This window comes from Oncorhynchus mykiss, chromosome 16, assembly GCF_013265735.2.
Source record: "Oncorhynchus mykiss isolate Arlee chromosome 16, USDA_OmykA_1.1, whole genome shotgun sequence".
In the NCBI taxonomy this organism is placed as follows: Eukaryota; Metazoa; Chordata; class Actinopteri; order Salmoniformes; family Salmonidae; genus Oncorhynchus; species Oncorhynchus mykiss.
In genome coordinates, this window is record NC_048580.1 from 13,279,186 (window position 1) to 13,307,112 (window position 27,927).

A 27,927-nucleotide genomic window follows, 5' to 3' on the forward strand; every position below is an offset into this window, starting at 1 on the left:
TCAGCTCTAGGCAGAGTCTGGGTAGTTCCATATTTTTTAAATTTCCCAATGATGGAGTCCACTATGCTTTTGGAAACTTTCAACACACAAGAAATTGTTTTATACTCTTCCCCAACTATATGCCTCATCACAATTATATCTCGGAGATCTACAGACAGTTCCTTGTACTTCATGCTATAGTTTCTGCCCTGACATGCAGTGTCAACTGTGGGACCTTATATAGGCAGGTATGATTCTTTCTAAATCATGTCCAAACAATTGAATTGGCCACAGGTGGACACCAATCAAGTTGTATTGACATCAAGGATGTTCAAAGGAAATTGTATGCACCAAATCTCAATTTGGGGTGTGAATACTTACACTACCGGTCAAAAGTTTCAGAACACCAACTCATTCAAGGGTTTTTCTTTATTTTGACTAATTTCTACATTGTTGAAGACTTGTGAGGACGTCAAAACTATGAAATAACCCACATAGAATTATGTAGTAACCAAAGTGTTAAACAAATCAAAATATATTATATTTCAAATAGCCACCCTTTGCCTTGATGACAGCTTTGCACACTCTTGATATTCTCTCAACCAGCTTCACCTGGAATGCTTTTCCAACAGTCTTGAATGAAAATGGCGCCGGAGGAGATGGCCGCCGTTTTACGGTCTCCTAACCAATTGTGTTATTGTGTGGGTTTTTTTTGCGTCATTTGTAAATTATTTTGTACATAATGTTTCTGCAACCGTATCTTACGGAAGAAAAGAGCTTCTGGATATCAGTACAGCGATCACTCACCTCGGATTAGACGAAGATTTCTTCTTCAACAACAACAAGCAAGACTCACAAGATATTCTCCAAACACCCCACAGGGCAGACATCCCAATTATTCGCAAAAGGAAGCGACGCAGAGGACGAAGAGCCAGATGCCTCGTCCGGACACACAGAAGGCAACTAGGAAAGCTCCCGTTACCGTCAATATTACTCGCCAACGTGCAATCATTGGACAATAAACTAGACGAGGTACGATCACGAATATCCTACCAACAGGACATCAAAAACTGTAATATCCTATGCTTCACGGAATCGTGGCTGAATGACGACATGGATATTCAGCTAGAGGGATACACGCTGCACCGGCAGGATGGAACAGGGGGGGGGGGGGTCTGTGCATATTTGTAAACAACAGCTGGTGCACGAAATCCAAGGAAGTCTCTAGATTTTGCTCACCTGAAGTAGAGTATATTGTCATAAACTGCAGGCCACACTACTTGCCTAGAGAGTTCTCAGCTGTACTTTTCGTGGCTGTTTATTTACCACCACAGACAGATGCTGGCCCTTAGACCACACTCAGTCAGCTGTATAAGGAAATAAGCAAACAGGAAACCACTCACCCAGAGGTGGCGCTCCTAGTGGCCAGAGAATTTAATGCAGGGAAAATTAAATCAGTTCTACCACATCTCTATCAACATGTTAAATGTGCAACCAGAGGGAAGAAATTCTAGATCACCTGTACTCCACACACAGAGACGAGTACAAAGCTCTCCCTCGCCCTCCATTTGGTAAATCCGACCACAACTCTATCCTCCTGATTCCTGCTTACAAGCAAAAATTAAAGCAGGAAGCAACAGTGACTCGGTCTATAAAAAAATGGTCAGATGAAGCAGATGCTAAACTACAGGACTGTTTTGCTATCACAGACTGGAACATGTTCCGGGATTCTTCTGATGACATTGAGGAATACATCACATCAGTCACTGGCTTTATCAATAAGTGCATTGAGGACGTCGTCCCCACAGTGACTGTACGTACATACCCCAACCAGAAGCCATGGATTACAGGCACATTCGCACTGAGCTAAAGGGTAGAGCTGCTGCTTTCAAGGTGCATATAAGAAATCCCACTATGCCCTGCAACGAACCATCAAACAGGCAAAGCGTCAATACAGGGCTAAGATTGAATCATACTACACCGGCTCTGACGCTCGACGGATGTGGCAGGGCTTGCAAACTATTACAGACTACAAAGGGAAGCACAGCCGCGAGCTGCCCAGTGACACAAGCCTACCAGACGAGCTAAATCACTTCTATGCTCGCTTCGAGGCAAGCAACACTGAGGCATGCATGAGAGCATCAGCTGTTCCAGACGACTGTGTGATCACACTCTCCGTAGCCGACGTGAGTAAGACCTTTAAACAGGTCAACATACACAAGGCTGCGGGGCCAGACGGATTACCAGGACGTGTGCTGACCAACTGGCAAGTGTCTTCACTGACATTTTCAACATGTCCCTGATTGAGTCTGTAATACCAACATGCTTCAAGCAGACCACCATAGTCTCTGTGCCCAAGAACATGAAGGCAACCTGCCTAAATGACTACAGACCCGTAGCACTCACGTCCGTAGCCATGAAGTGCTTTGAAAGGCTGGTAATGGCTCACATCAACAACATTATCCCAGAAACCCTAGACCCACTCCAATTTGCATACCACCCAAACAGATCCACAGATGATGCAATCTCTATTGCACTCCACACTGCCCTTTCCCACCTGGACAAAAGGAACACCTATGTGAGAATGCTGTTCATTGACTACAGCTCAGCGTTCAACACCATAGTACCCTCAAAGCTCATCACCAAGCTAAGGATTCTGGGATTAAACACCTCCCTTAACGAAACCTACATGTACATACCACCTAAATGGCCCGACCAATCAGTGCTCCCACACATTGGCTGACCGGGCTATCTGCATTGTGTCCCACCACCCGCCAACCCCTCTTTTAACGCTTCTGCTACTCTCTGTTCATCATATATGCATAGTCACTTTAACGAAACCTACATGTACATACTACCTCAATAAGCCTGACTAACAGGTGTCTGTATATAGCCTTGCTACTCTTTTTTCAAATGTCTTTTTACTGTTGTTTTATTTCTTTACTTACCTACACACACACACACACACACACACACCTTTTTTTTCCTCGCACCATTGGTTAGAGCCTGTAAGTAAGCATTTCACTGTTAAATACCTGTTGTATTCGGCGCATGTGACAAATAAACTTTGATTTGATTTGAAGGAGTTCCCACATATGCTGAGCACTTGTTGGCTGCTTTTCCTTCACTCTATAGTCTGACTCATCCCAAACCATCTCAAATTGGTTGAGGTCAGGGGATTGTGGAGGCCAGGTCATCTGATGCAGCACTCCATCACTCTCCTTCTTGGTAAAATAGCCCTTACACAGCCTGGAGCTGTGTTGGGTCATGGTACTGTTGAAAAAACAAATGATAGTCCCACTAAACCAAACCAGATGGGAAGGAGTATAGCTGCAGAATGATGTGGTAGCCATGCTGGTTAAGTGTGCCTTGAATTATAAATTCATCACAGACAGTGTCACCAGCAAAGCACCCGTACACCATCACACCTCCTCCTCCATGCTTTACGGTGGGAAATACACATGTGGAGATAATCCGTTCACCCACACCGCGTCTCACAAAGACATGGCAGTTGGAACCAAAAATAGCAGATTTGGACTCCAGACCAAAGGACAGATTTCCACCGGTCTAATGTCCATTGCTCGTGTTCTTGTCCCAAGCAAGTCTCTTCTTATTGGTGTCCTTTAGTAGTGGTTTCTTTGCAGCAATTCCACCATGAAGGCCTGATTCACAGTCTCCTCTGAACAGTTGATGCTGAGATTTGTCAGTTACTTGAACTGTGAAGCATTTATTTGGGCTGCAATTTCTGAAGCTGGTGACTAACTTATCCTCTGCAGCAGAGGTAACTCTGGGTCTTCCATTCCTGTGGTGGTCCTCATGAGAGCCAGTTAAATCATAGCGCCTGATGGTTTTTGCAACTGCACTTGAAGAAACTTTCGAAGTTCTTAAAAAGTTCCGTATTGACTGCCCTTCATGTCTTAAAGTAATGATGGACTGTCATTTCGCTTTGCTTATTTGAGCTGTTCTTGGTCTTTTTCCAAATAGTCATATCTTCTGTATACCCCCCCCCCCCCCCCTACCTTGTCACAACATAACCGATTGGCTCAAGTGCAGTAAGAAGGAAAGAAATTCCACAAATGAACTTAAGGCCCACCTGTTAATTGAAATTACAACCTCATGAAGCTGGTTGAGAGAACGCCAAGAGTGTGCCAATCTGTCATCAAGGTAAAGGGTGGCTATTTGAAGAATCTGTTTTAAGTTTTTTTGTTCCTACATGATTCCATGTGTTATTTCATCGTTTTGTTGTCTTCACTATTATTCTACATTGTAGAAAAAAGTCTAAATAAAAAACACTTGAATGAGTAGGTGTTCTAAAATGTTTGACCGGTAGTGCATGTAAATTAGATATTTTTGTATTTCATCTTCAAAAAATTTGCAAACATTTCTAAAAACATGTTTTCACTTTGTCATTATGGCGGTATTGTGTGTGTAGGTGGGTGAGAGTTTAATTTAATTAATTTTGAATTCAGGCTGAAACAACAAAATGGGGAATAAGTCAAGGGGTGTGAATACTTTCTGAAGACACGAACTGCAGAGCATAATGGTTGGTGGACATGGAGTTGGAAATGCCATTACCCATACAGGTGAAGGATCTTACATTTCATCACCATGTTGCAGGAGAACTTCCAATGCAGGAAATGAAAAACTTGTAGCGTATGAGGTTTAAAAAAGCTTCAGAAGTTTGGCATTTCCACTGAAATTTCAGACTTGATTTTCCCCTCACGAAAAATGTACTGTATCAACCTCAACAAAAATGTCTAATTATAATCCACATTTCATGTTGCTGCAGGATTATTTTAGACTGACTAGGTTATAGTGTACAGTCCTGGAACAAAGGCAACATGACTTGATCAGATATTGTTTTACAGCCTGTATTAAAAACAAACCAGCAGTACCATAAAATAAACCTCAGTCTTGTCCAAGGGTAGCTGTTAAGTTGCACACCTTTCAGATATCCCTTGGAAGTAATTTTCACTCCAAAGGTCATAGATATACAGTACCAGTCAAAAGTTTGGACACACCTACTCATTGAAGGGTTTTCCTTTATTTTTACATTGTAGAATAAAACAGTGAAGACATCAAAACTATGAAATGAAACATATGGAATCATGTAGTAACCAAAAATTGTTTAAAAAAAAATATATATATATATATATATATATATATTATATATTTTATAGTTTAGATTCTTCAAAGTAGCCACCCTTTGCCTTGAAGACAGCTTTGCACACTTTTGGCATTTTCTCAACCAGCTTTACCTGGAATGTTTTTGCAACAGTCTTGAAGGAGTTCCCACATATGCTGAGCACTTGATGGCTGCTTTTCCTTTGCTCTGCGATCCAACTCATCCCAAACCATCTCAATTGGGTTGAGGTCAGGTGATTGTGGAGGCAGGTCATCTGATGCAGCACTCCATCACTCTCCTTAGTCAAATAGCCCTTACACTGCCTGGAAGTGTGTTGGTCATTGTCCTTTTGAAAAACTACTGATAGTGGGATTAAGTGCAACCCGATGGAATGGCGTAACGCTGCAGAATGCTGTGGTAGGCATGCTGGTTAAGTGTGCATGCTGGTTAAGTGTGCCTGGAATTCTAAATAAATCACTGACAGTATCACCAGCAAAGCAGCAAAGCACCCCCACACCTCCTCCATGCTTCATGGTGGGAACCACACATGCAGAGATCCTTCGTTCACCTACTCTGCGTCTCACAAAGACAGCAGTTGGAACCCCCCAAAAAATCTCAAATTTCGACTCATCAGATCAAAAGGACAGATTTATGTCGGTCTAATGTCCATTGCTCGTGTTTCTAGGTCCAAGCCAGTCTCTTCTTCTCACTGGTGTCCTTAAGTGGTTTCTTTGCAGCAATTAAACCATGAAAGCCTGATTCACACAGTCTCCTCTGAACAGATGATGTTGAGATATGTTGGTTACTTGAACTCTGAAGCATTTATTTTGGCAGCAATCTGAGGTGAAGTGAACTCTGCTGCAGAGCTTATCCTCTGCAGCAGAGGGAACTCTGGGTCTTCCTTTCCTGTGGTGGTCCTCATGAGAGCCAGTTCATCATAGCGCTTGATGGATTTTGCGACTGCACTTGAAACTTTAAAAGTTCTTGAAGTGTTCTGCATCGACTGACCTTCATGTCTTAAAGTAATGGACTTTCGTTTCTCTTTGCTTATTTGAGCTTTTCTTGCCATAATATGAACTTAGCCCTATTTGGTAAAATACCATCTTCTGTATTCCAACCCTACCATGTCACAACACAACTGATTATCTCAAATGCATTAATAAGGGAAGAAATTCCACAATTTAACTTTTAACAAGGCACACCTGTTACTTGAAATGACTACCTCACAAAGCTGGTTGAGAGAACGCCAAGACTGTGCAAAGCTGTCATGACCAAATTGTGTAGAGAAAGATCACTTCTCCAGTACATAAATAAAACAAAAGAATCACAGATTAAGGTGTGCTAAATATTATTTATTTCCTTTTGGATTAATTTCTTCCATGGTTACACCATAATCAGCTCTTCTCATTGGTTGGTTAACACGACACTTCTGAGGTACACATATAAAATTGAGGAGAGGGGCATTTGGGTCAGTCATCATCAGTAAGCTGAGAAAGAAATTGTCAGGACCACTCAATAAAACCTTGCTTTTAACCTCCCTCTCCATCACACTGACCTAACCTTTGGGTCAAAGGACAGCCCAAACAATGCAGCTATTTGGCATAATAGGCAAGAAATGACATGGGAATCCAATATCCCAAGCAAAAACACAAGAAATGATCGATGTAATAAATAAATCAATGGAAAATATGAAATGTTCTTTTTTTTAAGCAAACATGACCGACTTGGAAAGACACTGACATGGTTAAAAGAATGTCATGATTTTTTACATTCAGAAACAGGGAGAAAATGTCATGGAGTCGTAATTGCTCAACTGTCTATGCTGTAAATTGGTGATCAGCATCAGGTTCATTTAAACACCCTCCTATCTGTTCAAGTGTAAATACTGATGTAGCACTTTAAAAACGGTCATTCAAGTCAACATTAATGAGGACACTGATACACTTACTGTACAATCACAACAAGAAAGGCACTGAGGAATATTGTTACTAATTTATTTTCTCCTTTTTGCTATAGTCTCCTAACTGTAAAAATCTAAAGCATTAATTTGAATAATAAACCTGTTATATGCTTAGAAAATAGTTTACACCTTGGCCAAGCTTATTTTAGACAACTACAAAAATGTAAGTCACTACAAAAAAAACGCCTCCTGCTTCACGACAGGTCAGTTCTCAAAGCTATTTTGAACCAAAACTTAGTAAAACATCTGAGCATGATAACACCAAACTTTCGGAACAGCCCAATCGCTGTGACAAACATGTTTATTTAATAACATTTCAGTAACCGGTTACAGAGGGAGATATTAGCCTTTAACTATAGATTTCCTGTTGCGAGTTGAAATAGATCTGGACCCACTTTTGAAATGCTTGCGATCCACCCACTGGAAACCATTACTTTCAGAGTAGCCTCGAGAGGATAGAATGATTGTTTTCCAATGTGAAATGTTTTGGCTGAAACGATGGTTGTCACAGTACTAGTCAGTTGGACTGGAGTGTATGTTACAGGAGAACGTTAAAGGGAGATGGTCGTTAAGAGACCCACCATCATGTCCTCCTGGGGGGGGGGGGGGGGGGGGGTCACTTCCCGCTGTCACGGGCACTGTGTGTCAACACGGCTGTACTTCACTTGACTCCATTGGGCCGGTGGCCATGACAGCGGCATCTGGTAGTTCCGAGGGACGATGCCTGTGACATTCTGTTCCAGGTACTGGAAGATTCGGTACCACCACACCCTTGAGAAAAAGTTGCTCTGCGATGATTCCTTCAGCACCTGTGAAACAAATTAAATGTTCATGAACAACACCATGCCTTAATTGTTGATACACGTTGAACATGTAGGTAATACTAGTCTATTACAGGGTATTTACATTGGTTATTCCACTGGTAAGTGTGACCAAATATAGACTTACTTGCTGGTTGGCCATGGTGTGGTACCACCAGAATAGGCGTGTGGTGATAAAGTAAGCCACCACCACATCTATGGAGTAGTGGTCATGAGCCAAGAGAATGCAGAAGAGGCCTACAGCACATAGCAGCCAGCAGATCAAATGGTACCACCAGAACCGTTTTGGAGAGTCTGCAAGAAACACAGAAAATACCTTTAAGTCAATGTGACCAATCAGATGTATGCCTGTTGTGAGAACATACATCAGCTCCAACAGCTCGTACAGTTTACCACAGACTGTCTCCTCCACTCCAAAAATAAACATATCACAGACATCACAGGTTTCACTAAGAGAGGCTATGCCGTAGTGTTGTGTAGCCTACTTACATTCTTTAATGAAGAGATAGCTGAGTGTCAGCATGACTGTGTGGCCACTGTAAAGGTAGTCCCCACACATGTGGTGCGAGCCAGTGATGGTGAGGCCTCCTCCTGCAATCATCTTCATGACTCGCCGCATTTGGGACTCCCAGTCACCAAACAGCTACAACAGAATAAAAAAATAAAACACCACAAAAGTATGTCAAGTTAGTGTGCTCCAGAAAGGCATAAAAACGTAAAATCAGACTTATTCAACAATTATACAGTAACAACCTGTGTGTCTGCGAAAGGGGATGTGTTAGCCTACTATTAGGAGCTTGAACAGTACTAACCCTGTTCGCCAGTTAGAAGCTGATCATACATGATCAGACTAACTTGGAACAAGGCCTCCAGTCAGAAAACTGGCCCACAGCCAACTGCTTTCAACAGTTGGAAAGCTATCACTAATTTGGTTAATTCAGTTAGATTAAATAGGAAATGTGGAATTGTTAGAAATAGATGAGCCGGCAAATTTGGACTGATAACGAATGGTTTCCTCCAAGGGGATATCCTGGCCTGTGGTGTGCTGAGGGGCTGCAGATCGTGGCCTTGTTCACTAGTTCTCTACTGTATGCCTCCCACTAACTTGAGGGCAGGAACACTCAAGAGGAACTAACGCCACACCCCTGTTTCATGACTGAACAGACCTGCTAAAAGTAGGGAGCATTGAGAAAAGTGGTTGTCACAGTAGGTGAACAAAGTGGTCATACGCAATCAAATAAATGTTCACAGCCATTGAGTCTTAAGACCATATAAAATGTTGGCTACAGATAAATCATCAACTTAATGTGAGGGAATATATCAGCTTTTACTATAGCATGGCTGAGAAACTGCTGATGACATGGGTCTAAATCAAATTGACAAATGCCGTCTACTATCCTTAAAAACATGACCAACAAATAAAAAATAAACCTTCAAAGAGGCAAAAATCATCTGTTGTCGTTTAACGTGAGAACATCTCTAGTTCTTTTCTTTTTACTTCCTTTTAAAACCCTGCCTGCATTGGAAAATTGGGACCATAGGGGGTCAACAGCTGGAAAATAATTTTGGTTCTCATCATCCACATAAAAAAATGCTATTCTCAGAGCCTTCTCACTCAGCACTTTCAACATCGACCTCTGAGGTTCACAGACATGTTAAGACAAACTACTAACTACAGTCATTTCACTTAGTATGCTACAGGTAACTGCCAAAATAATGGAAACACTTGAGTAATTGAGGGATACAAAGTATATTGAAAGCAGGTGCTTCCACACAAGTCTGGTTCCTGAGTTAATAAAGCAATTAACATCCCATGATTAGAGTCATGTATAAACATGCTTGGCAGGTCCTTCTTTTTGATATTATTTTTGCTACCATAGCTATGCCCCCCGTCCACTGGGTACGAGTGGTCACTGAATGGTTTGAAGAGCATGAAAACGATGTAAACCATATGCCATGGCCGTCATCTCAACCCAATTGAACACTTATGGGAGATTCTGGAGAGGGGCTTGAGACAGCATTTTCCACCACCATCAACAAAAAAATAACAAATTATGGAATTTAGTGGACCAATGGTGTTGCACCCATCCAATAGAGTTCCAGACACTAGCAGAATATATGCCAAGGCGCACTGAAGCTGTTCTGGCTCGTGGAGGCCCAACGCCCCATTAAGAAACTATGTTGGCATTTTCTTTATTTTGGCAGTTACCTGTATGTTTTTGCATAATTAAATAATGCAACAAAAAGTCTATATTTCTCAGCCCAGGGAGAAGTGGCAAGTACCTTAGGAGAGCACTTGAAATGCATTCCTGGCACAGGGAGTGTGGTTATGTACATGGTGATACACCTGTATAGGTACAGTGTGCCAACGATGAAGAAGAAACGTCGACCAACGATGGACCTGAGGACGAGAAAGTAGTACATACAGAATCAAGACTTGCTGGAGCGCTTAATCAGCACATGGCAAAACATACTTTAACATGGAGTGGATCCTTCAATACGTTCCGGATGTTAGAATTCAAGTTACAATCATTTGATAACGACTTATCTTGTTCATTTACCTATATTTTAACAGTGTCAACTGTAGAAGCCACAGGCCGACCAGTATCATGCCGTTGATTTCGCATATGGAAAAAGCCCAGTCTACTCGGTCAAAAAAGTCAAAGAACTTGTCTGGCAGGGGCGGAGTAGCCTCTTTGGGAGGCACGCGTTCGTGGACCACAGAGATAATGATGGTGGTGCAGACGAAGCAGACCATGGCGTAGATGCAAGCCACGCCAGTCTTCCCCCACTCTTCAGGGAACGGAGAGCGGTTGATCTCAGGCATGTGGATCTGAACCCGTTCCTTGTGAAACCCATTGATCAGACCGTTACTCTTGGGCTTGTTCCCATTTACCTCATTGATGACGGTCAAGATGGAGTGTCCGTTGGCATGCCCATTTTTATGTGCTTCAATGTGGTGCTCTATTCTGAGAGTCTCCAACTTGTCCAAAAGCTGTCTGCCTCTGTCCGAGGTGACAAGAACCAGAGGGGCCGTCTGGAAGTCCGCCTTGGAGAGCTGCAGGAGGCCCTGGCCATCCAGGTGGAGGAAGGCCTCAGAGTATTCCTGCATTCCCTCATTTGTCAGCCACTGGCGCACGTCCTCCGTTGACCACTGGGCCACTTTCTTCATGTCAGTCCCCGTGCCGTACGAGTGGCAAACGGGGGGAGAAACTTGGGTGGAAGAGTCCAGAAGTGTTAGCGGTTCGGTCTAACAAACCCAGAGTCCTCCTCAGGTCACACTCATCATGTAGAAAGGACATTGGGTGCTGCCGACACCTGGAGTGTCCAGTCAGGCAAATCTAGAGGTTAATCCATCCTACCAAGGTTTGTGATTGAACTTGCTGTGACAATTTTGTCCTAAAATGGGAGAGAAAAAAAATCTTAAAACAATTCAACACACATTTACAAGCATTCACACATTACTTTGACAAACTTTGTGTTACAAAGCCTATTATATAAATGTATGTAATCTATTGAATCGTGTGATGACAAAGCAGATGTATTAATTGTAGAATAAAAAACATGATCTATAAATGGTAAAAAAGTCTAATATTCATAATGTAGAGTGCATTAAAAATCACCCAGTCAACAGATTCTCAGACACACGTTCAAAAGTTTGGGGTTAGAAATGTCCTTGTTTTTGAAAGAAAAGCACATTTTGTCCATTAAAATATCAAATTGATCAGAAATACAGTGCAGACATTGTTAATGTTGTAAATTACTATTGTAGCTGGAAACGGCTGATTTTTTATGGAATATCTACATAGGCGTACAGAGGCCCATTATCAGCAACCATCACTCCTGTGTTCCAATGGCACGTTGTGTTAGCTAATCCAAATGTATCATTTTACAAAGGCTAATTGATCATTAGAAAAACCTTTTGCAATTATGTAATCACAGCTGAAAACTGTTCTGATTAAAGAAGCAATAAAACTGGCATTCTTTAGACTAGTTGAGTATCTGGAGCAGTAGTCCCACTGTTGACATAGGGACTACTGTTTTGCGGGTACTATTTAATGAAGCTGCCAGTTGAGGACTAGTGAGGCATCTGTTTCTCAAACTAGACACTCTAATGTACTTGTCCTCTTGCTCAGTTGTGCACCGGGGCCTCCTACTCTTTCTATTCTCATTAGATCCAGTTTGCGCTGTTCTGTGAAAGGACTAGCACACAGCGTTGTATGAGATTTTCAGTTTCATGGCAATTTCTCACATGGAATAGCCTTCATTTCTCGGAACAAGAACAGACTGACGAGTTTCAGAAGAAAGTTTTGTTTCTGGCCAATTTGAGCCTGTAATCGAACCCACAAATGCTGATTCTCCTAATACTCAACTAGTCTTAAGGACAGTTTTATTGCTTCTTTAAATCAGAACAACAGTTTTCAGATAACATAATTGCAAAGGGGTTTTCCAATGATCAATTATCCTTTTAAAATTATAATCTTGGATTAGCTAACACGCCATTGGAACACAAGAGTGATGATTGCTGATAAATGGGCCTCTGTGTGCCAATGTTGATAATCCTTATCATTATTATTATTTTTTTTTTTTAAATCAGCAACAATGTCTGCACTTTATTTCTGATCAATTGATGTTATTTTAATGAACAAAAAAATGCTTTTCTTTAAGAAACAAGGACATTTCTAAGTGACCCCAAACATTTTAATGGTAGTGTACAAGCGCAAACACGTAAAGTACTCAAGTCAAACTTCTTTAGAGTCATACTTAAGTAGTTTTGGGGGGCATCTGTACTTTACTATTTATATTTTTTATATATTTTACTTCACTACATTCCTGAAGAAAATTATGTACTTTTTATTCCATACATTATTCCCGACATCAAAAAGTACTCATTACATTTGGAATGCTTAGCAGGAGAGGAAAATGGTCCAACTCCTACACATCAAGGGAACATACCAGGTCATTCCCACAGCCTTTGATCTGGCAGACACACTAAACACACGAGTCATTTGTAAATTATGTCTTGAGTGTCGGAGCGTGCCCCTGGCTATCCGTAAAAAAAAAAAAAAAACAGTTCCGTCTAGTTCGCTTAATTTAAGGAATTTCAAACTTTTACTTTTGATACTTAAGTACCCTTAAAACCAAATAATTTGAGACTTTTCCTCAAGTAGTATTTTACTGGGTGACTCAATGGAACATGACTCCAGTAAAAGTAAAGTAGCTTTCCTTTTACTCAAATATGACAATAGGGTACTTTTTCCCCAACACTGTATACATACACACACACACACACATTATATTGCACACACACACACAATATTGCACACACACACACACACACACAATATTGCACACACACACACACACAATATTGCGCACACACAGGACCGCAGAATTTCGACGCAAGCAAGCGCGCTCTCGTTCAGGATACGAGACTGCTAATTTTAGGAAACAAAGCCTCAACTATCCGTTCAAATGCCAGCGAAAAGTGCTTTCAGGTGAGGAATTAGCCCACAGCTCAGTAAAACTGTTATTTCATAAAACACACCGCGTCTACGACTTTGTAAGCATTTTGTTATTGCCGTATCAATACAGTATAATGGAGAAAGCAAATTCCGTGTTGAGAGTCGTATTCGTTTAAAATGTGTAGACTACATTATTGCAGGCTCTGGAATAATTGACAACAAAACGTGTTACCTTGTTGCTGCTGTGTCGCGGAATGAACAAATCCGGTTTGACAATAAGCTACTCCTCATAAGAAATTCACCAACAGGCAAGTTGAGGCAACGTATGTGAAGCGCGGGTATGGGGAAACATCGAACATTCCAACAGTTTGCTCACAGGGTGGGGCACTGTTTACAAATCGGTCTTTGAGGGAGGGGGATGGTTGTTTATATTGGCAAAAAAAGCCATAATTGTGCCACTTCTCCAGAAAATTACATCAGAAAAGTAAAGCCTCGCTTATTTTATGTGGATGGGATGACACCCTGTGATTTTTGGATTTTTGGAGAAAGACTTAACTAGTTAAATACTAGTTAAGAACAAATTCTTATTTTCAATGACGGCCTAGTTAACTGCATGTTCAGGGGCAGATCGATAGATTTGTACCTTATCAGCTCGGGGATTTGAACGTGCAACCTTTCGGTTACAAGTCTAACACTCTAACCACTAGGCTACCCTGCTGCCCCATACATACACACAATAGCTCTGATAAAAACTGACAGTAACAGAAAGTGAGCGCTAAGGTGCCGCCCATAATCAATTAACCCCTCGATCACAACGATAGACCCGATTGTGTTCTGAGCCAAATGTAACAGCATCATCTGGATATGTGTGGAACAAAAGTTCAACATTCACCTTCTGCTACCATTTCTGTCAAGCCTGTACACATACAGTTTGACGTAGACGTTCGATAAGTCAAACATATGCACCACACACTGCTTCAATGCAGCAAGTCAAACGCAGCGTTCCATTGTAAATTAATACAATTCTGGTGTAGAAAACTGTATAAACACTGTCGGTGGTGTGATCGAGGCATGCGTTCTATGGAAAATAGCGCGTCGTGGAACACACCTTCCACAGAGTTGCATTATTTTCGAGAGAACGCATAGAGTTGATTATGGCTATAATTTAACTAATTTGCCCGATATAAAAATGTGTTCATTTGCCGGTGTTGTGCCGAAAAATCAAATACCCCCCTGCCAGAATCACCCCCGCGTTTTTCTTTGCTGCGACTTGCTTGCTAGTTGAAATTTCTGCTCTTCACGCCGTTATCAGTTTAGCCTTCATTTCACTGATCCCAGTTCCGTACAAATGTGCCCAACCGCAGACATTCAAATGAGGCTACAAAGAAAACTAAATGGGACTGTAGCTACTGTGTTGACTTCAAAATCAGGGGTGTGAACTATGTTTCTATTCAAGCGTTGATCGACATGGTAATGGCTCTATAGTATTGGAGAAAAGTTTTAAAAAAACGGACCCTTCGTTACAGCTAGACGTGGCATGTCGTAACGTACAGTACAGCACGCATAAAGCAACTACTTCTGTCTTACAATCTCTCTCCACCAGGTGTAGCACTTCTCTCATCCTTTAAAAACAAGAAATTGACAGTGACGGGGGATACCTAGTCATTTTTTGCGTCATCATTGTATGCGATCATCATTCTCAAAGACACTGTTTACTTTTAAGATCACTTTATTTACCACCCTAAAAACCCGATTCAAATAGGTATGTAATGACACATATAAACTCTGTATAGTGTTTTATTTACATTTTAGAGGCGATAAGGTGATAAGTTGGACAGATTGAGGGAAAAAAAGCAATTTTCCCACACAACATCTCTCCTTCTCACTATCACGCATTAGTTTCGCGTCGCCACCCGCCATTTTTAAAAAGACCAGAAGGGGCTCATTGCCTGCTTGAATTATGCAGAAACTGGCAGTGTTTAGGTCATGTAATTGATTCTGTTGGGAAGGGGAGAAATTGTGCTTTACAATGGTATTGACATTACAGTTGATCTGGAAGTATTACGTTTTTGGGGCGCTAAAAATAAGGGCAATTGTACAGACCAAGGCGATGTACGAGTTTACGTTTACGTTAGCTAGCTAACGTTAACTTAGCTAGGTGAGACGTAGATAACATTAGCTTGGGTTAGGTTGTCACTTGGTTCTCTGTCTATGTGCACCTGTTTTGTGTACCTTATTAGAAATCATAATTATATAGATTTTTTTACATCACAAAAAAAAAAACCTGGGTAAAAAAGTCACATTAAACCATCTGGCTAGCTAGCCTGATTGATATGGAGGACAGTGTTGAAATAGGCTAATGTTATGTGGTGCAGTGAGTTTTTTTCTTGTGAAAATTGTAGGGAAATGAATTACTCAGAGATAAGACATTAGCTCCTAGCTAACCTGTTGATAGGTACACATTCTAATGAACAACAATCACAGGTAGATTATGTAACGTTATAGGCACCACAGATGTTTGCAAACGGAATAATACATAAGACACTAAATACAAATGCATTCATTATGGCCCGGGCGAGAAGGCTCCACAAGGAGCCAACTAGTGACTCGCTATGACTTGGCCTCTAATTTTTGTATGTGTAGTTGGTATCTATGGACTGCTTACAGGCAGGGTATAGAGTTCCTGAGGGAGTTGATAGTGTAGGACTTGGAATATGGTCTTGTAAGTCAAGTATAGGGTTTTACAGGTCATGGATAGGGTCTTGCAAGTCATGATCCAGGCTGCGAATGAGTGCCTCTGAACTCTTACTAGGACTCATTCTAGCATAGTCATGGTTCCCCTTTTTACAAAGCAACATGCAATTTTTTTTTTTTTAAAGAACAGTCTGCAAACTGTGTTTGCATTATGACTGAATCTACAGTGATGTAGATCTCTTTTACTGGATGTTTACACAGCAAACTGTCTTTGGGGTTGGGCTCGTGGAAGCAAGCGGAATTGCCAGATAAAAAAAAAAATGGTACAAATAAATGAATCTGTTTAATTACATAGATATGCTGAGGATAACTCAACAAAAACCCCTTTGTAGTGAATGTGTAATTCCATACCTCAAAATCTGTAGGGAATGAGTCTTCCCTAAGTGTCACATGTGAATGTCTGATTTTTTACATTTTATTTTGAAATGCCTGCTGCATAAGTAGTGACACTGCCATTTCTCATTCCTGGGAATCTAAAACATACTTTTGGTCATGTAGTGTAAGTGGATACCTGCTCATCGAACATCTCATTCCAAAGTCATGGCCATTAATATGGAGTTGGTCCCCCCTTTGTTGCTACAACAGCATCCACCCTTCTGGGAAGGCTTTCCACTAGGATTCCCTTCAGCCACAAGAGCATTAGTGAGGTTGGGCATGGATGTTGGGCAATTAGGCCTGGCTCGCGGTCTGCGTTCCAATTCATCCCAAAGGTGTTCGATGGGGATGAGGACAGGGCACTGTGCATGCCAGTCAAGTTTTTCCACACTGATTGACAAATCATTTCTGTACGGACCTCACTTTGTGCACAGTGACATTGTCATGCTTAAACAGGAAAGGACCTGGCCCAAACTGTTGCCAAACAGTTGGAAGCACAGAAACGTCTAGACTATCATTATATGCTGTAGCGTTAAGATTCCCCGTCACTGGAACTAAGGGGCCTAGCCTGAACCCTGAAAACCAGCCCCAGACCATTATTCCTCCTCCACCAAACTTTACAGTTGGCACTATGCATCCGGGCAGGTAGCGTTATCCTGGCATCCGCCAAACACAGATTTGGCCATCGGACTGCCAGATGATGAAGCGTGATTCATCACTCCAGAGAGTGCGTTTCCCCTGCTCCAGAGTCAAATGGCGGCGAGATTTACACCACTCCAGCCGACGCTTGGCATTGCGCATGGTGATCTTAGGCTTGTGTGCAGCTGCTCGGCCATGGAAATCCATTTCATGAAGCTCCCGACGAACAGTTATTTTGCTGACGTTTCTTCCAGAAGCTGTTTGAAACACAGTAGTGAGTGTTGCACCGAGGACAGACGATTTTCACATCCTACGCACTTCAGCGGTCACGTTCTGTGAGCTTGTGTGGCCTACCATTTCGTGGCTCATAGACGTTTCAACTTCACAATAAAAGCACTTACAGTTGACCGGGGCAGCTCTAGCAGGGCAGAAATTTGACGAACAGACTTGTTGGAAAAGTGGCAGTCTATGACAGTGCCATATTGAAAGTCACTGAACTCTTCAGTAAGGCCATTCTACTGTCAATGTTTGTCTATGGAGATTGCATGGCTGGGTGCTTGATTTTATACACCTGTCAGCAACAGGTTTGGCTGAAAAAGCCAAATCCTCTCATTTGAAGTGGTGTCCACATACTTTTGGTGATGTAGCGTGTATGTTTCATAATAAACATTTAATTTAATTTTAATGTGCCTTCAGTTTTGATTAGGAATGTATGTGTTAAATGAATACAATCTCATTCTAGTTCTGTGATGTTACAACTAATGAACACTAATTCAAAGTTGTATACCTATGGAAGATAAATTCTAATAATTACCTCCACTCCTCCGGTTACTTTGTGGCAGTCAGTAAAGGCACATGCACAGGGAATTTATTCACCCTTTTTATTGCTATCCTCATGAAAAAAAAAAGTATTAATTCATTGCATGCATCTGTCATTACAGTGCAGAAAGTATGCTATAATCAATGCCATTCTTTACCATTAGAGGGCACTCTAATACAACAAGTTCAAACTTGATTTATTAGATTTTTTTTTTTTTTTTTTTAACTCTACGTGACACAGGCGAACTCTAAAATCATAAAATGACAGGCTGTCCGAAAGTATCTACTTGGCTAGGTCGTTGGCTACAGAACAGATAGTGCAGATGACTGAAAAACATTTCCTTTAGAAAGTTATCACGGTGAGTAAAGATTTACAGATTGCATGATTTATTTAACCATGCTGGCTATCTTACCTGCTCAGCTAGCTATGTTTTTAGCATTGAGCTTGCTAAAATCAATGACCCGATCAGCTAGCCATCTAGTCTGCAAACTCTTTTCAAAGTCATCAGCCCATTTTAGTAAAACTTTTATTATACTTTATCAAGCCATTTCCAATTCATGTCGTCCAAGACTCAGACGCCTGGAGGAAGCCTGGTAACCGTGGCAATCTTGCGTCACAATACCAGGTCCGCCATTGCACGTATCCATGAGAATACCAGTTAGACTGACAGGTTTAGAGGTTCCAAGCCCATTCTAGTATTTCTTATTAGAGCCAGATATTTCACAGGATGTATAAATGTGAAGCATCCAGTTGGCGTTTCCACTCACTACCAAACTTGCTTTCAAAAGCAGCTCAAACATAGAACATGTAAGAATGAACTATAGCCATTTAATTCTACCGTGCTGATATACCATGCGTTATTTAAGCAATAAGGCCCGAGTGGGTGTGATATATGGCCAATATACCACAGCTAAGGGCTGTTCTTATGCCCAATGCAATGCCAGGCAATGTTACCACCATAACAGGAAATAAATTGTTTTAAGTGTGAGTAACTCGGGGTAAAGCTTAGTCTAAATACACAGTGAGCTAGAGAGGCTGGTGTTTGCAAGACGAGTTAAAGCTTGCCAAGAGCATGAATCAACAACTGCGAGCTGTTGGTCTCAAATGTTTGTTTTTTTTAAACAAAATTTAGATAGTCATTAAATGCAGAATATAAATTGTGTGCATATTGTCACCTTGACATGCGGTCTGTTAAATTGTACGTGCCACAAACATGACGATTACAGTGCCCTCAAATCAGTGTGAATGACAAGCCACAGAGAGGAGCCGTGGGAAAGAAACCCGAATGCCAAAAAAGGGTCTGACTTGGCTGTGTCCACCACCATTGAGATCAGTAATAACATATAGGCCTACAGCAGGGACAGTAGTTATTGTTCTAAACATAAGGGGTGGCCCAAATGGACTGATTTTAAGCCTTCAACCCTGTAGGCCTCATAGGCCAGTACACGACCATACAACACAGGAGGATATAAAATAATGAAGTTATACCCCTTGTTGAATAGTTATGTGAGGCAAGCTTGATTTAGGATATCTAAGAATGTAATAACTAAATTGCTAGAATTATCAGTCTGAGTTACTGTCCCTATTGAAAATCAAAAAAAAAAACACAAAAAAAAAGTTAACATGATCAAGCAGTTTCACAACATAATTCATGATAATTCAGAATGATCCCACTGGGTGAATCCATGTCATTTCAAACAAAAACATAAATGTGAGGACTTTGAATCAACGTGAAAAAATACTTTTTGCAAATTCAATCAGTTTAACTCAAATCCAATGACATGGTGACATTTTTTGTTGATTTCAATTTAGTTGACATCTCAACCAAATGTAAATCAAAACTAGACATTGAACTGACGTCAGCGCCCAGTGGGATATTTTGAGCACCGATTGCTTCATAGGATGAATCACTTGTTACTGGAAGCCAACGCCTAAAAGTACAAACTAGCCTTAGTACAAAGTTGAAGTAGTAGCCTCTGCAAATTTCAGTTTATTTCCTACTCAGGTCTCTTCAAACCATGTTCAGTGGTTTTATTTTCCTTACATGTGCATTGCCCACACCAGAGGAGGCTGGTGGGGAAGGATTATAGGAGGACGAGCTCATTGTAATGGCTGGAATGAAATGAATGGCACAGAGTCAGACATATGGGCTCCATATGTTTGTGTTTGATACTGTTCCATTCCAGCCATTACAAAGATCCTTCCTCCTATAGCTCCTCCCACCAGCCTCCTCTGGCACACACATTATTCCCAGTGATCTCACATGGAGACAACTAGTTGATGACAGAATCTCAGTTGGGAACCTATCCTTATTAATAAAAACTGTGTGTGTGTGATAAATTTAAACAATTTTAAAAAACACACAGCCTTGCAAAAGTATTCATCCCCCTTGGCGTTTTTCCTATTTTGTTGCATTACAACCTGTAATTTGAATGGATTTTTATTTGGATTTCATGTAATGGACATACAAAATAGTCAAAATTGGTGAAGTGGAAAAAATAGTTTCAATAAATTCAAAAAAAAAGAAGAAAAATAACAGGAAAGGTGGTGCGGGCATATGTATTCACCTCCTTTGCTATGAAGCCCCTAAATTAGATCTGGTGCAACCAATTACCTTCAGAAGTTGCATAATTAGTTAAATAAAGCCCACCTGTGTGCAATATAAGTGTCACATGATCTCAGTACACACACACACACACAGTTCTGAAAGGCCTCAGTCTGCAACAGTACTAAGCAAGGGGCACCACCAAGACCAAGGAGCGCTCCAAGCAGGTCAGGGACAAAGTTGTGGAGAAGTACAGATCAGGGTTGGGTTATAAAAAAAAAAAATCTGAAACTTTGAACATCCCATGGAGCACCATTAAATCCATTATTAAAACATGGAAAGAATATGGCACCACAACAAACCTGCCAAGTGAGGGCTAACCACCTAAACAAAGAGACCAAAGATAACCCTGAAGGAGCTGCAAAGCTCCACAGTGGAGATTGGAGTATCTGTGCATAGGACCACTAAGCCGTACACTACACAGAGCTGGGCTTTACGGAAGAGTGGCCAGAAAAAAAGCAATTTCTTAAACAAAATAAGCAAACACGTTTGGTGTTCGCCGAAAGGCATGTGGGAGACTCCCCAAACCTATGGAAGAAGGTACTCTGGTCAGATGAGACTAAAATTGAGCTTTTTGGCCATCAAGGAAAATGCTATGTCTGGCACAAACCCAACACCTCTCATCACCCCAAGAACACAATCCCCACAGTGAAGCATGATGGTGGCAGCATCGTGCTGTGGGGGTGTTTTTCCATCGGCAGGGACTGGGAAACTGGTCAGAATTGAAGGAATGATGGATGGCGCTAAATACAGGCGCTAAATACATAAATGGCGCTAAATACATAAATTCTTGAAGGCAACCTGTTTCAGTCTTTCAGAGATTTGAGACAGGGACGGAGGTTCACCTTCCAGGAGGACAATTTCTTAGATTTTTTTTCACCTTTATCTAACCAATGATGCTAAGCATACTGCTAAAGCAACACTCGAGTGGTTTAAGGGGAAACATTTAAATGTCTTGGAATGGCCTAGTCAAAGCCTAGACCTCAATCCAATTGAGAATCTGTGGTATGACTTAAAGATTGCTGTACACCAGCGGAACCCATCCAGCTTAAAGGAGCTGGAGCAGTTTTGTCTTGAAGAATGGACAAAAATCCCAGTGGCTAGATGTGCCAAGCTTATAGAGACCACCCCAAGAGACTTGCAGCTGTAATTGCTGCAAAAAAGGTAGCTCTACAATGGATTGACTTTAGGGGGGTGAATAGTTAGGCACACTCAAGTTTTGTTTTTTTGTCTTATTTCTTGCTTGTTTCACAAAAAATATTTTGCATCTTCGAAGTGGTAGGCATGTGTAAATCAAATGATATAAACCCCTAAAAAAAAAAAAAAATTATAAGGCAACAAAATAGGAAAAAATGCCAGGGGGGTGAATCCTTTTGCAAGCCACTGTACCTGTGATATTTAGAGTTTGTGCTGCCTGCCGTGGTCTTCCTTTTCCCAGTCAGAGGCGCTACAATACAACAACAAAAAAGCTCTGAGAAAAAGCTGCCCCAACCAGACAGAAAATGTTAATCACTCAACTCCTCAGAATTTCCCCCTGGCTGCGTTGGGCAGTGACACTAAGCTCAGACCTTCAGTGAGTCCCACCCATCCGTTGCTGAACAGTCATTCGGAAACACTCAGTTGGTGTAAGAATCCCCGGCTGGCCAGCTCACAGCCCAGGCAGCGTATTTCTACTTTCATAAGAATCGTGAAGGCATGTAGGGGAAGCTGTTAAGCTCTGTTAGCGAGTTGCCTGGTTACGCCTTGCATAAATCAGTAACCACATAGAAAGGGATCTTTTAATATGAACTATGCCCCAAAGTCAGGATGTGCTTTCCCAGGGTTAAGTGTAGCGCAAATTCTGTTTGCTCTGCAGTAACTCTATACTGCTTTGTTGAGCTCACTGTTTAATCTGGATGATAAACTCTGTTACCCAGAAGTAAAATTCTTGCGAAAGTTGTTACGTCCCATTTAACGTTAACCTGCAAATCTGTCCGTGAGTTTCTGGATGATAACACAGTGGATATTTTGTGACAATCAAGTGTAAATGAATCAATTAGGAATGATGGCTGATATGGAATTCTAAAAGAATAGGGGACAGGGCGATTTAACCCATTGATACTCTGAACAAAGTCAAACATTTTCTCAAGCCAAAATGAGTTTGTAGTGGTGGTACCTTTAGTTCAATTAGATAAAGGATTCCTACAGCAGTCAAAAGGTATGCCTAGCCATGTGCTTGGCCACAGGAAAGTCACACCCACTTTCAATCAGTCTTCAGATTTCTTATTCCCTGTGGAATTGTTTACAAAAGGGGTTCTCGGTTACAGAAATGAGACGAAGCTAACAAAAAGTATCTTGCATTGAGCACAAGTATACATACTACTCTCATCTGTATTGAATTTCATGTCTACGTACTCACCTATGCTTACAAAGCAGTTGCTTATTGCACATTGTAAGGATGAAATAGGCCTACAATCAGAAGACCCAGAAACAAAGCAGCAATGACACGTAGGCTTTAGGTGTTCAACCCTTCTCTCACGTTCAATGGAAATAGACCTAGCTTACCAGTATGTACATTCAAAGCATTCGCCTCCAGCCACCTAACAGGTGACATTTACTCACTTGGCTCTTCGGCAGTGGTACCAGGGCACCAAAACACTAGCTTTAAAGAATTTGAATATAAGAAACATCCCTTTAAGTGTATGACACAGAAGTAGACGTTCTAAACCAATTAACACTTCAGGACAGATATGCTAATACCTAGAAGAACATTCTTGACAATGTTCTTCTTAAAATAAGACATTGAAGAGGAAAAATTCAGCAGCCATAAAAATCATTTGGTCACTTCCCGAGGTCTACAATGTTATCTGCACCGTCTCTCTGATAAAAGTACAGTACTAACGTTGAGATTGAAGTATGCTGAGAGATAAAAAAGTGGGGAACTTTGTCAGCTTATTCGCCTGTCTCTGCAGTGACCTTTCCAGTTGAACGGCGGAGGACTATTGCATACTTTTCAGACAGTATGGATAACTGCCCATGCACTTCACACAGGCATTTATGTGGGAGCGAGCAACTGAACGTTTGACTTCGGTCCACACTTTTCCCAGTTATGACCCCCGGGGTTTCAGGCCATAAATGAGTCATGACATTACTGCAACCCAAATGGCTGAATTCAAATTTCTCTACATTCCTTCAACAAACCGTGGTGCTGAAGGCACTACTGTGGCACAGACAGAAAGTAAACAACTGCTCCAAGGTAAACGGATTTCCATCCACTTTACAAATACATTTGTTTTGCGGGCCAACAGGACAGCTCCTGGTAGTGCGATTCATAGGGTAAACTGCCAACAGACACAGGGTTTGTGTTTAAGGAATTTGCTCAGTCAATTCCCCCATATTATTTGAACTAACCAGTGCTGCTTTACCAACAAAAGCAGCTAGCCAAGATCAAAACTCAAAGATTGGAGACATTGTGAGAGCCTGAAAAGTGCAGTGCGTGACCTTTGGATTATCTAAAACCGGCAAGCAAGTTTATCAGCGCTCATGTTGTCACAACAATCTTGACACCACAGCAGTGTGTCCTTTGGCCTTTGACTGACCATGAAATTACATTTGCTGAATGCATGAATCTCCATCTCAAACCACTTCCATCTGGTGGTTAGGAAAGTTGAAGTTAAACATAAAATCGAGCTTGTTTGGTTAAATTATACAGTACGCTAACACGTGAAAAGGCCAGGCCAGTTTCAGACAATGGAACGAAGGAATTCAGGAATTTTGTTACTGATGCCATTGCAAGCCATGCACAGCTACAAACAAATCAAAACCTCACCGTCTACAGCCTTACATTCAAAGCATAGTAGACTAACTACCAAACAAAGGCATTGTCCTTCAGCCAGTCTCCTAGTAGCGTAGGCATTATCCAATGAGAAAAACAAATCACAGAACAGCCACAAGTAATGATAAACTCCTTGACCCATGAGTGTAGTTTACTCACCACAACACAGGGATCAATTACCATCATTCATTACCTTACTTTGTCTCAGTGGCCCCGAGGTCCTTCCTAACAAGGTTCGAGGACAGTGAATAATGCCGGAACACAATGGGCACTTACACCAGAGACCGAGACAGACACCACCTCTATTTACAGAGCATCTGTACCAAACCAGGGACATCAAGCTCAACCCTCACTGTCATGCAAGTCTTGTGTTTATCCATCTGTCAAGCCTAAAATAACCAATGGTGGTTCTAAGTGTTGACACAGAAATACATTAGGCCCTAGTTCTACTCTACTTTACAGACACAGTAGATATAATTCACCCATTCAAAGTAGGATTAACCATCCCCAAAAATATATAAATTATGGTTAGGCCTGAGCCTAACAAGCACAGGACAACAGCCTACCTGGCCTAATTCTGTTTCCGTTTTAACAACCTCCAAGGTAAAACACCATGTTGCAAAGCATTTTTCTGTGAATAATCTGATCCATTGTAGCACAACAAAGGTTCATTATTAATCCAAGAGATGGGTTCTATGACAATCTCTGGCATTCTAGTAAATGCTCAGAAGTTCTGTCTCACCATAACCTTCTAGTGATTATCAACAGCAGACTTTGGGCAGGCAACAATTTGAGAATAATGATCCCTTCTCATTGACCTGGGTCCTAGACATTTTTAGTTTCCGGTTATAATGATTCTCTGGATCATTGTGAGAGTTTAGGGCTGACCCCAATCAGTCGACTGGTCGATTGTTTGGTCGTTAGGCTGTTGGTTGACAGACATTGTGTTACTGCTCGACTAAAACACAACTCATCCCAAACCATCTCAATTGGGTTGAAGTCGGGTGATTGTGGAGGCCAGGTAATCTTATGCAGCACTCCATCACTCTCCTTCTTGGTCAAATAGCCCTTACACAGCCTGGAGGTGTGTTGGGTCATTGTCCTGTTGAAAAACAAATGATAGTCCTACTATGCGCAAATCAGATTGGGTGGCGTATCGCTGCGGAATGCTGTGGTAACCATGCATACTCAGTGCAGACGTGTTTTGTTCGTCCTCTCGTGTACTTTTGTATTTTTCGTCTTTTGTATACATTTCAATTTTTATTTTTCAATCTCTTCTCCATTTTAGTTCAATTGTACCTTCCGGTAACCTGCCTCACCCAATGTGATACGGAACCGCTATTATTTTTTTAGACCTTATAGCAAGAACCACCTAGCCATTAGAAGCTAACCAGTTAATTAGCTACAAGCTGTTTAGTCATTGTTAGCCACTGCTAGCGGCCTTTACCTTCTGCACAGATACCAGCCTTTTTTAAATATTATTTTTTTTTAACTTTTTTTGGCCTGGATAATACTCGCCAGCCTACCAGTAACGGACTCTCTCCACTACAACGCCGGATCCCTGCCATAATCCCTGGACCTGATCTTCACAACTAGCTAGCACCCACCGAGTTACCCAGTACCGAAGCTATCCCTGAGGCCCACCTCCCGGCCTACTCAGTTGTTCACCAGGACTCCACCCAAACACGGCTAGAACACACTACTCCACCGGATCCTTGCCGTAAGGTCTGGACCTTGGCACCAGATCACCGCTGCTACCGAGTTGCTAATGCCTCTGCCCTGAAGCTAGCACCAGTTAGCCGTGGCCAGGTGCATCTCCCGGCTAGAAAACTAAATAACTACAATACCTCTTTCAGCATCTGGCTTGGATCCTTAGTCGACACGGCACCCCGCCGCACCACCACGACTGGTCTGCCGACGAATACTCCATCCGCTGTGCCTTCAACCGGCCTCCGTCAGAGCGGGCGCTTCTACTAGCCCCGGGCTACTAACTTTTAAACGCTGTGTCGCCTGCGTGCTAGCGACTACTCCGCAGCTTCCCTGTTCCATTTATTGCTGCCCCCTGGACCCTATGATCACTTGGCTATATAGCTGATGCCTGCTGGATTGTCCATTAATCACAGTAATACATTCTGTTTATTTTTTTTATCTGTCAGCCCCAGCCGCAAACTCAGGCCCTGTGTGTAGTTAACCGACCCTCTCTGCCCATTCATCGCCATTTTACCTGTTGTTTTAGCTGACTAGCTGTTGTCTCACCCGTTGTCGTCTTAGCTAGCTCTCCAAATCAACACCTGTGATTACTTTATGCCTTGCTGTATGTCTCTCTCATGTCAATATGCCTTGTATACTGTTGTTTAGGTTAGTTACCATTGTTTTAGTTTACAATGGAGCCCCTAGTTCCACTCATTATACCTCTGATACCTCCTTTGTCCCACCTCCCACACATACGGTGACCTCACCCATTATAACCAGCTTATCCAGAGATACCTCTCTTATCATCACTCAGTGCCTGGGCTTACCTCCACTGTACCCACACCCCATCATACCCGTCTGCACATTATGCCCTGAATCTATTCTACCACGCCCAGAAATCTGCTCCTTTTATTCTTTGTCCCCAACGCTCTAGGCGACCAGTTTTGATAGCCTTTAGCCGTACCCTCATTCTACTCCTCTGTTCCTCGGGTGATGTGGGGGTAAACCCAGGCCCCGCGTGTACCCAGGCACCCTCATTTGTTGACTTCTGTGATCGAAAAAGCCTTGGTTTCATGCATGTCAACATCAGAAGCCTCCTCCCTAAGTTTGTTTTACTCACTGCTTTAGCACACTCCGCCAACCCTGATGTCCTTGGCGTGTCTGAATCCTGGCTTAGGAAGGCCACCAACAATTCTGAGGTTTCCATACCCAACTACAAAATTTTCCGTCAAGATAGAACTGCCAAAGGGGGAGGAGTTGCAATCTACTGCAGAGATAGACCTGGAAAACCTGCAAAGTTCTATACCCAAACAGTTTGAACTTCTAATTACAAAAATTTACCTCTCCAGAAATAAGTCTCTCACTGATGCCGCCTGCTATCGACCCCCCCTCCACTCCCAGCTGTGCCCTGGACACCATTTGTGTATTGATCACCCTCAATCTAGCTTCAGAGTTTGTTCTGTTAGGTGACCTAAACTGGGATATGCTTAACACCCCGGCAGTCCTACAATCTAAGCTAGATGCCCTCAATCTCACACAAATCATCAAGGAACCCACCAGGCACAACCCTAAATCCATAAACATTGGCACCCTCATAGATATTATCCTGACCAACTTGCCCTCCAAATACACCTCCTCTGTTTTCAATCAGGATCTCAGCCTCATTGACTGACCATTTTGAATCCCACCGTACCTTCTCCGCTGTGCAATCCGGTTTCCGAGCCGGTCACGAGTGCACCTCAGCCACGCTCAAGGTACTAAACGATATTATAACCACCATCGATAAAAGACAGTACTGTGCAGCCGTCTTCATCGACCTGGCCAAGGCCTAGTAAAACTGACTATCCTACTGATCCTCGACGATGTCATCTACAAAAT

At 41.9% G+C, this 27,927-nt stretch overlaps 1 protein-coding gene across 4 annotated transcripts in view; it reads right to left on the reverse strand.

Moving 5' to 3' along the window:
* Window positions 1-6,435: 6,435 nt before the first annotated feature.
* Window positions 6,436-27,927, reverse strand: part of LOC110491374 (phosphatidylcholine:ceramide cholinephosphotransferase 1) — a 48,752-nt gene continuing 27,260 nt past the window's right edge. For 3 of the 4 annotated variants that reach the window (XM_021564774.2, XM_021564773.2, XM_021564772.2), the window contains exons 2-6: window positions 10,447-11,284; window positions 10,169-10,286; window positions 8,375-8,528; window positions 8,013-8,179; window positions 6,436-7,873 (exon numbers count right to left, since the gene is read on the reverse strand). In XM_021564774.2, the coding sequence (XP_021420449.1) occupies window positions 7,694-7,873; window positions 8,013-8,179; window positions 8,375-8,528; window positions 10,169-10,286; window positions 10,447-11,057 (1,230 nt within the window). In that variant the 5' untranslated portion in view covers window positions 11,058-11,284 and the 3' untranslated portion in view covers window positions 6,436-7,693. Of the gene's footprint in view, window positions 7,874-8,012; window positions 8,180-8,374; window positions 8,529-10,168; window positions 10,287-10,446; window positions 11,285-13,582; window positions 13,746-27,927 lie in introns of those variants that run through there. The other variant, XM_021564771.2, reaches the window with a different exon arrangement.